Genomic DNA, 10,277 nt, shown 5'->3' with positions numbered 1-10,277 from the left:
TGTGTTCAAACAAAGCTGCACTCAGGCATTTATTTATTACCCACCCCCCTAACTCTCTCTCTTGCACGATTTCACATGGGGAGCACATTTTAAACAAACAAACGTGAACAATGTGCTGTCGCAAAGTCGCATCGTGAAGCATAACGAAAAGCGACGTGTTTTACGACACAAGCGATGGAAAACCAACGTCGAAGTACATGCGTAGACTCACTGAGCTTGTCAAGTCAACACACCACGGCTCTGCTCTGCATCTCGTTTTGGAGAAGACACGGGTAGTCATCGCTGGCGTGTCGTGACAAAATTCTTCCCGTTTTGTTGGTTCATATAGAAATACTGCTTGTACGGGCCTGGGGTAGAAACGTATAAACACTCACATTGTGAAACAGGAACTAAAGGAACCCTATGATAACAATAGAAAAAGGCAAAATAACACAACAACTGACAAAATCAAATTACGACGGATATACTCGGGAAGCCCAGTTTTTAGGCCAACAGGTGCAAAGTGATTTTCATCGCCTAACCCGCTAATAGGACGCTCTTGTTTCATCTCTGGTTGTGTCAAAAAAGCCCAATATCGGCCGATGAGATCCATCTGGCAACACAAGGCTCGTGCCCTTAAACTGAACAGCTGAGAGTCAGTCAATCCATGTAGTCGAAGTCCTCGGGGATCCCGAAGGCTTTGACGATGCGGCTGTCGTCGAACGCAAATTTTTTCTTGGTCCACGACTTGATGGCGAAAACATTATCTGGAAACACAAATACCCCAAAAATGTCACGTTTGGATGCATGTGGTGTTACAGGGAATTTGTAATATTTGTAATGTCCTTGGGACTGGAGCGTGATGATTCAGTCCAGGCAGGAACATACTGCAACCTCAAACTGGTTGGGCCTGCGTATAATTTTACCCTCCACGAGTGAAATAGCCTCTGCAGCAACCTTTTTTAGGCAGCATACTGGTTGGAACCTGGATATAAATGTGCCCCTGATTGTGCTAGAAACACAAATATGTACAGTATGTACAATGTCATACAAATCCTTTCGTCACTTGTCACTTCCAGTTTTGTTTTTGCTCACTTCCGCTTTCTGTACCTACAAACTCAGTCAACCAGACAGGCATTTTGACCGAATGAATCAATGGTTATCATGGTTACACTTAGAACAGAACACATAGAGAGAGACTCGAGAGAGACTGCGTCAATTGTTTCACAAGGAGCATTTGTGCGCCCTTAAAATGAATTGCAAGTAGGTCGTGGCGGATAATTCCCCCCAAAATTACTCACCTGTCCACCTGGAAACGGCTTCTTTGGCCACAACATTTGATTTTCCTGCAAAATGTGACATGGCACAATGGTGAGAAAATTACTCATGATGATGATGATAGAGCGACTTGAAATTCATGAAACGCCTTCATCAAGAAATATATAAAACAAAATAATAATAAAGTTTTCATTATGAAACTATATTCATTACGATACCACTTTATTATCAGACCTTGGCTAATTATATCTCCAGGGTGTGGCAACAAGCTAATATAGGGCTGTCATTGATAACATTGTTTTAACTTATATTTTTATTTTTCCTGAATGAAGCAGAACAAAATATTGTAGTAAAAAACATGTAATCATTAATAATTGTTACAGATTTTTAAAATATATTTTTGTGAAATTTAGACCCAAGTAAAGAATTCAATTGTCTAATTTACAAATCTAGGAACTAGGAAATTTGTGCGTTTTGTAGGAACTGTGGTTTACATTTATTGTATGTACATAATTTATGAGTTTTTTGTTGTTGTTGTAGTATTAAATGCAGAAATGAATGTTTTTAATGTTGTCAATATAGGTTGTTGTGTGTAAAACTTTGAGGCAAAAATGAGTTTATTCCATTTTGGAATAAGACTGTAACATAAAATACATGAATATTTTCCGGATGCGCTATAATTCCGGGGTACGCCCGTGAATATTATCATTCATCTAGGTTATATTCATCTCAGATCGCAACTGGACTGTTCTGGTTTTCTTAGAAGACGTTTCACCTCCCATCCCAGGACGCTTCATCAGTTCATGCAACAATCAAGCATGCATATCGTCCATACAGGCTGTCCAAACTAGTCCCAGGGCAATTTATCAGGGCTAAAAGAAAACCCTTAAAATGGACAAGGGTAGTAGTTTCAACAGGCCCAGGAACCTTTGTGTGGGGTCTGAACTTGGGTTGCAAAATTCTGTGAAATTTCAAAACTGGAAACTTTCCATGGAAATTGATAGGAATTTATGGGGGGAAACATGGCGCAACAATGAATTTACAAAATCAAAAGTTGGCTCATGGTAGGGAACTTAAGTATTGGGGGAAAATATACTTTAGCATAATCCTGACTAAAACAACCAGACTTCATGCAAGTACCATAGAGTGGTACCTTGACTTAAATGGAAAAATTTAATTCAAAGAGAGTTATCTACTTTGCATGGATGTCTGCTTATAACAAAACAAAATGTAAACATTTAAGCTTGAATATTATACCTTCCATTAAATCACCCTCAATTCCCAGTTAATTCATATGGAGAGTTTCCATTTTGGAATATTTCCAGGTCAAAATTTACCATAAACTTTACAGAAATGTTACACCCCTTTGCAACCCTAGACTGTACATATCTAACTGGTACCTTTTTAGCTCCAGAAACTACCAAGTACTAAAAATGTCCTGGAACCTTAAGTAGAAATGCAGCTTAAATGTGTAACTGTTTATTATTGTGGTTGTTGTTTGCAGCATTGTACATTACAACTGCAGTCATGGCAGCCATTTTGAACAGTTGTGATGAATGAGGGTCGAAGATAGAGGATGTGGGAGATGGAGTTTCGCCCTCACCAAAGTCGATGTTTCGAAGTGATCAACTTCCTCAATTGTGCTTAATTGCAACACCAGTACATCTAGTTTTAGCAGCCTTGCGCTTTCTGCAATAGCTTTGACGAATTTGGATAATTAAAGTCTGTCTGTCACTCACCCAAGGCGAACATTATGTTCTCTCATATGTGTAGGCATTCAAATTTAGATGACAAGGCATTCAAATTTAGATGACATTAAAAGGAGTCATCTTCTCATTGATGCTGTGCCCCGAATCGATTGGTCATCCATTTGAAAGAAATAAACGGGTCCCTGTAATTGATGTCCCGTCAGGGGAAAAAAATGTGAAGTGCAATTATTGAAGTTTATTATGCTGTTTCCTTAAATATTGACCATTCTGACAGCAGACGCCATGCGCCGATTAGTCGCCTTGTGTGTCATCCACTTATTAAAAAAAATAAACGCCTATTTCAAATAGACACCCAAGCAGGAAGTAAATGGTTAGTTAATAGAACGATCTCAGTTAATTATTGTATTTCTTCAAATATTATCCATCTCTGAGATGCCATTAGTGTGTGTGTCATCCATTTATAAAAAAATAAACACCTCCCTCAAATGGACACCCCATCAGGTAAAATACAGTATGGGTAGTTAACATAATTATCTTAGTTCATTGACAAAACTATATTTCTTCGAATATTATCCCTCTAATAGATGCCATTAGTCATTGGGTGAGCCAATTATCCACTCAAGATAAATAAACACCTCCCTCAAATTGAAACCCCATCAGGAAAAACATGGGTAGGAAGTATAATTATCTCACTTTAATTACTGTATTTTCTCCAATAATGACCATCTCGATAATAGACGCCGTACCCAGATTAGTCCTCAGGTGTGTCATCCACTTACAACAAATAGGCGTCTGCCTCAAATAGACGCCCGATCAGGAAAAAAGTGGGCAGGAATATGAAGTGTAATTAAGTTCATTACTGTATTTCCGCAAATATTGACCCTTCCGATAATAGACGCCATTAGTTTAATTAAGATGAGTCATTTATCCACTTAATTAACGGGTGCCACAAAGATGCCATCAGGAAAAAATATATAACTGCGGTTACCTCACTGAATAGAAGCCAACGTATTTCCTCAAATAATGTCCCTCTGAGGCCTGACTAGGTTATGTTAGAGTATATCATCCACTTAAGAAAAAATAAACAAATGGCCCATCGGGGAAAAAAAGGTAGTGACAGTAATTCCCTCAGTTCATTGATGCTACCATATTTAGTTTCACCCCTAAAAGATGCCTCTCCCATCTGCAGTTGCATAAGCATGTGTGTGTTTCTTTGGCTTAGCCTTCAGGTTGTGTCACTGGTACTCACTCATCTGTTCGACAACTTGTGGGTCACACTCCTTGTATTTGTCCAACTCAGTCTGCATCTGAGCCCGCTCCTCTTTCAGAGCCTGAAGCTCCTTCAACATGACGCTTCTCTCTTTCTACACACATGCACACGCATGTGTGGTCGTTCAGCATATGAACATACTTGTATGTTTTATATGCTATGGTTATACGTTATCTTACTGTATCCTGACGTCCTTCTTTGGCTTTTCCAATCGCGTCCTCCAGCGAAGTTTTGCGCTGCTTTGCCTCCAACACCTTTGAAGGTAGACAGTGTTGCATTACAACTAGATTGCAACTTAGATAAATATTAATTAGAGATAGACCGATATGTGGTTTTCAGGGCCGATACTGATACCGATTATTAGTGGTCAAGGAGGCCGATAACTGATATTTGGAACCAATATTAATTTGCGGTAAAAGGGAAAATTTTGAGTAGTACAATAATGCCTTTAAATGCCTTTAAGCATATGTTTATTAAACAGCTTCTCAGATTTGCAACATGTTAAAGGTTTTTTTTTTGTTTTTTTGGTTTTTTTAAATCTTAGACATCTTTGTTGTCACATTCTAAAAAAAAAAAAAGCGCATGGAGCTCCAAAGCTCCGCAGCACGTCTTAAAAAGTTATATGAAAACTTAAATAAATACCTCCTTTGAGCCTTCTACAGTAAATACAGTTTTACAAAATTTCAATATAATTGAAATGTTAACATTTCAGTTATGCATCCATCCATCCATTTTCTGAGCCGCTTCTCCTCATTAGGGTCGCGGGTGTGCTGGAGCCTAACCCAGCTATCATCGGGCAGGAGGCGGGGTACACCCTGAACTGGTTGCTAGCCAATCGCAGGGCACATACAAACAAACAACCATTCGCACTCACAGTCACACCTACGGGCAATTTAGAGTTGTCAATCAACCTACATGCATGTTTTTGGAATGTGGGAGGAAACCGGGGATTGAACCCTGGTCCTTAGAACTGTGAGGCAGACGCTCTAACCAGTCAACCACCGTGCCGCCCATTTCAGTTATCTTTGTTTTAAATTCAAACAAAAACCAAAAGTGCAGGGAGTTCCCAGGGTCAGCAGCATCTCTTATAAAGTTAACTGAAATTTTAAATAAATAGTTCCCTGAAGTTTACCCACTTTTAAAGTGATCTCTTATTGGCCGTTGGATTTAAAAAAAAGAAAAAAAAAGAAAAGAAAAAAGGCACATGCCGATATGCATCAAAATGCAGAATATCAGCACCGATAATAATCAGCCCGACTGCTAATCGGTTTAGCGCTAATACTAAATGCTAACAATCATACTGACAAGTGTTACCCTAAATAAACATCATTGGCAACCCATCTAATTGTGCCCTCTGCTACTGGCATCCTGTTTACTTCCCATTTCGGACTCGACAGCAACCTGTTTAGGCAGCAAACGGATTGGGCTTGGACATATTTGCGCCCTCTGGTGGTGGCACCATGTTGCAACCCATTTAGGCAGCAAACTGTTGGGCCTGAATATAATATTGCCCTCTCATGATGGAATCCTATTTACTTTCTGTTTCTACAGCATCCCGTCTAGGCAGTAAACAAGTGGGGCCTGGATATAACTTTGCCTTCCACTGGTGGAATGTAAGTATACCCTTCATTGGTAGAACCTTCTTCAATTTGAACTGCTAAAGTATAGAATTGTGCCCTCTGCTGCTGAAATCCTGTTTGCGTTCCATTTCGGCTTCTACAGCAACCCGTTTAGGCGGCCAAAGTGGAACGTGTGCTCACCTGTTTGTTCAGCTCCTCCAGTTTGAGCTCGCGAGCGTGCAGAGCTTTGCTAGGGAAGGCCCAGTAGTAGTTGGACGTGCCCACACGCTCACAGTCCACCATATTGTCATCCACCAGGCTCTGCAGCACCTCCTTCACCGTCATAGGTGCTGAAAGACGTCACAGACACAACATCACCCGACGTGGCACCTTCTTCCAGGCCCAGTTTTTAGGCTTATGGTGATTTGGTGATTGAGTATTAGCTTTTATGACAGTAGAATACAGCGGAAATGCTAAAGTGAGTCATGCTTAGCTTTATTTGCATTTTTTTGGGGGGGGGGGGGGGGGGGCTTTTTTTTTTTTTTTTTTTTTTTACAATTGCCTAGACAAGTTATGTTAAGAGAAGAATATAAACAGGAAGTTACACGACATAGCACACTCCAGCATGTTGTCAAAGCAAATCTAGAACATTTTAGTGTTTAACTTATTTTATTGTACTTGAATGACATTCAAGAACGCTTGAAAAATCTGATGTGACTTTTGTGATTTGTCACTAATGTCAAGACTGTGTTATTGTTTTTCTATTTTACTATGAGCAGTGGTTCACATATTTCTACACTCGTATGACAGTCAATAATCTGCCATATCTCTACAGTCAATAAAATTCATGATGGCCACAATTTGACCCTAGAATGGATTATTTCCATTTACCCTTAATATATTATATATATTTGTACAGTCCCTTGTTGCTATCAACACTGGCTAGCTCTTAAGTACAATACATTTGCATTCAATCTTTAAGAGCTGTTTGGTTTTACACATTGAGGTACAATTGTAATTTAACATTCATGCAATGAATTTAATTGAATCATTAACTACAGTTTTTATTTTCATATATTTAAGCCCAATGTTCGGATTATGACTAATGTTACAGTGGCTTTGAATAATATTAAATATACTTTTTAGGATTAAAACTTCTGTCTCATTTTTTATAAAAACGGGCCTACTGATATATTTTAATGTTAGCTCTCCAAGTACCACCATAATAGCTAGATGTTTTTTTTTTTAGGTGGCACTTGGTGTAAAATGTTTGAGAACCACTGATCTAGTTCATCAGTTTTACAAAACAACAATTAACTTATTCCTACACTTGTATAATGAATGAGAATGGTCAAATGTTACTTCAAAGTATTGCCAGTTTGACCCCGGAATAGATTATCTCCATTTCCGTTATTTCCTATAGGAAAATCACATCGTATTGCATTCAATTGCAGAGGATTTATTTTGTGTGTGTGTGTTCCTCTCTAACGTCAACAGAGCAAAAACATCTGCGGTCTGTCAGGCACTTGAAGAGAATGTGGCCCAACCAGAATGACATCTGAAATGTGACACTCTTCCAAAAAAAAAAAAAAAAAAAAACATTGGCAGCGTTCTGTTCAGAGCTACACTCGCAGTCGACATGAAGAAAAACGTTGAGGGATCTGCAGGAAGCCCCCCATTCCCCTCTCCACCGTCCTTAAGTAACAACATCGTGCCCGAGTAAGGGGCTTGCAAACATGTGCTTTTAATCACGGCCCAGCCCGACCATCTACATTGTTACTGGTGCTGTGAAGACGCTTTTACCATTAACCATTAATTCATCCAATAATTGTTTTTTTTCCCCAAAAGGATGGCAGAATCTCTCGCTTTTTCTGAATGTTTTGAACTCCTGTTTCCATGCTAGACTCTGCTAATGGATTGGTAGGAGTTCTTCGAAAATGTCTAAAAAGGCTGCTTTGAACCAAAATGGCCGTCTTCTAGTTCAATTTCGGGCATAGATCCTGGAGACTTTTCTGTACGTCCTCCTATGATAGACACGTCTGCCAAATTTCTCGTCGATCACTGAAACTGGTGAAACGCGGTGGAAGACTTTTTATTTTCCGTTTCACTTTAAACAGCAACCTATTTAGGTAGCAAAGTTAGGCCTGGATATAATTGTGTTCTCCGTTTGTGGAATCCTTCCCAATTTTTGTTTTAGCTACAGTATCCCGTTTAGGCAGAAAACCTACTAGATGTAATTGTGTCCTCCACTGGGGAAATCCTGTTTACTTTCAATTTCAGTATCTACAGCAACCCATTTAGGCCTTAAACTAGTAGGGCCCGGATATTACTGTGCACTCTGCTGTTAAATCCCTTTCCGCTTCTACAGCAATCTGAGTTAAGATGTAGACTGCACGTTTGCTTCTCACACTAGCTGCCGACTGACTATCTGCCACACATACGCTTGTAACTTGTGACAGAATCAAGATTATCAATTGGTATATTTTTTAAATGCGTTAAATGATTATGGTTTATAACTTACTTATTCCCTTTGTTTTAGGGGCAATCTTCTCAATGTCTTTCAGCTGAAAGACATCCTTCTACAAAAACAGAGGTGTGATTTATTGCGCATAAAACAAACCTTTAAAAAAATTGTGCACATTTTCGAATTAATGACCAAATTTGACTTACTGTTTCAAAGAAAATCTCCATCATGCGGCTTCTCTTCTCCTCCAAACTTAGTCCTTTCTTTTTGGACTAAAACACAATGATAATCATAAAAATGCCAACAACACAAAGAATTTGCAACATAACTTCGTACTGCGGTGGCTGAGAAGAATAGATACAATTGTTAAAACTTCAAATTGCTACATTTTATTAAATGTAATTGTAATGTAATGCGTACAAAAAGGCCCCAACTGGCGAAACACCCGATTTAACTTTAAATTAATTCAAAAAATAATAATAACATTAATAAGAATTTAATCTAGTAAATGACCACGCAATAGAATGAAAATGTAAAATGAAATTTAGTGACGAAACTAACGTGTTGCGACAGGCAGCATCCATTTACGGTAACTCGTTCAGCGACATCTCACAAAACGTTGATCTTGCCGATACGTTTTAAAGTAAAAATACAACGTGGACGAGTTAAACATCCAGATAATATATTATGAAATTAAATACGGGTGGATTAGGATATTTTTTACATTTTACACGCCGCTTACAACTCGATAGCAGTCCAAACAATACTAGCGATATAAATGTTAAAAAATAGCTTACCATTTTGATGATTAGCTCGCCTTGTAACGTCCACTATTGTGATAATTCCGCGTTAAAATGTGTTTTATTATATTTGTCCTGTTTTTGTTTTGTTTGTTTGTTTTGTTTTGTTTCGCTATTTAGCTCCAAATGGGAATAGAGTGTCCAGAAGCTTCTGAATTTCCCGCGGAAGTCTTGTCGAGTGAACGCGGTATGTCGCATTCAAGTGTATCCCGGAAATTATATATACACCAGTGGGTGCACGCTGCAAGCTTATACGCTGTGTAAGTGTTTGGTGTTTGTCTCTTTAGTTTGGTCATGTCTGATAAAGGATCCGTCTACAGCCACTATTCATGTTTGTTCAATCAAAATCCGGTAAATGCACGGTTTGTTGTTGTAAATTGTATGGTTTCCGATGACAGTGACTGCACTCCGTTCTTCTGCTCTCTATCGGCTAATTTCTGTAATTTCCATGTTTTTCGAAGCTAAAATACAGTACAGTATTCGACTTGAATAATATGTTCATTGAAGACGTTTAAAATCGCTGCAATAGTATGTTTTACGTCAATAAAAATAAAACAAAATTTAAGGCCATACTGCAAAGTCGTAGTATGGTGAAAGGAAAAAGTTATCATTTTAGAAAAATAAAGTAAGGACATTAAAGTAAATAGTAATTTCACAGGAAAAGGTGTAATCATAGAATAATAAAGCCATATTATTACGGGGATAAAATGTTAATTTACGGCAGAACAAAATCATAAAAATAAAAGTCATAATACTCTGAACAAAAGTTTTAATTTTACAAGATGTAAAGTTGTAATATTACAAGAAATTATCTGTAGATATGTATTTTATATTTTACATCTTATTTTTACTTTATCTTATTTTAGTGTTATATTTATATTTCATGTATTTTGGGCTACTCTGGGACCTTGGTTATTGTGTATTGGTATGACAAATACATTTCTTGAATAATTTTACTAGAAGAAAGTAGTAGTATTATCAGGGGGCAAAACAGTTTAAATATCAAAAGAGAAAATAGTAATTTCACAACAAAACTTTCTAATATTCTGATAATAGTGGTAATAATATGTTAAAAATACATTTTGAGAAATTTGCAATATTACTGAAGATAACATTTTTATTGACAGGGAGAGTCGTAATTGTACAAGGCTTAGTTGTAATATTCCAAGAAAAAAGAAATCTGAATTTTACAGGAATAAAGTTGTAAATCAAAAGAAA

At 37.8% G+C, this 10,277-nt stretch overlaps 1 protein-coding gene across 1 annotated transcript; it reads right to left on the bottom strand.

Moving 5' to 3' along the window:
* mnd1 (meiotic nuclear divisions 1 homolog (S. cerevisiae)) lies at nucleotides 1-9,578 on the bottom strand. The gene is made up of 8 exons (XM_061679600.1): nucleotides 9,057-9,578; nucleotides 8,466-8,531; nucleotides 8,317-8,374; nucleotides 5,997-6,145; nucleotides 4,416-4,490; nucleotides 4,216-4,330; nucleotides 1,281-1,325; nucleotides 1-746 (listed from the first exon to the last, which is right to left on the bottom strand). The coding sequence occupies exons 1-8, from the start codon at nucleotides 9,057-9,059 to the stop codon at nucleotides 640-642; spliced, it is 618 nt and encodes a 205-aa protein (XP_061535584.1). The 5' UTR covers nucleotides 9,060-9,578; the 3' UTR covers nucleotides 1-639.
* Nucleotides 9,579-10,277: the final 699 nt, after the last annotated feature.

Source organism: Phycodurus eques, chromosome 6 (genome assembly GCF_024500275.1).
Source record: "Phycodurus eques isolate BA_2022a chromosome 6, UOR_Pequ_1.1, whole genome shotgun sequence".
Taxonomy (NCBI): domain Eukaryota; kingdom Metazoa; phylum Chordata; class Actinopteri; order Syngnathiformes; family Syngnathidae; genus Phycodurus; species Phycodurus eques.
This window is presented reverse-complemented; position numbering and strand designations above follow the sequence as displayed.

What these genes read in the sequence shown, in the direction of transcription:
- mnd1 (XM_061679600.1), bottom strand. An exon ending in CCCTAAAACAAAGGGAATAA is followed by an intron (nt 6,146 to 8,316) that starts GTAAGTTATAAA and finishes GACGTCTTTCAG; the next exon opens with CACCTATGACGGTGAAGGAG. An exon ending in AGCCGTTTCCAGGTGGACAG is followed by an intron (nt 747 to 1,280) that starts GTGAGTAATTTT and finishes TTGTGTTTCCAG; the next exon opens with ATAATGTTTTCGCCATCAAG.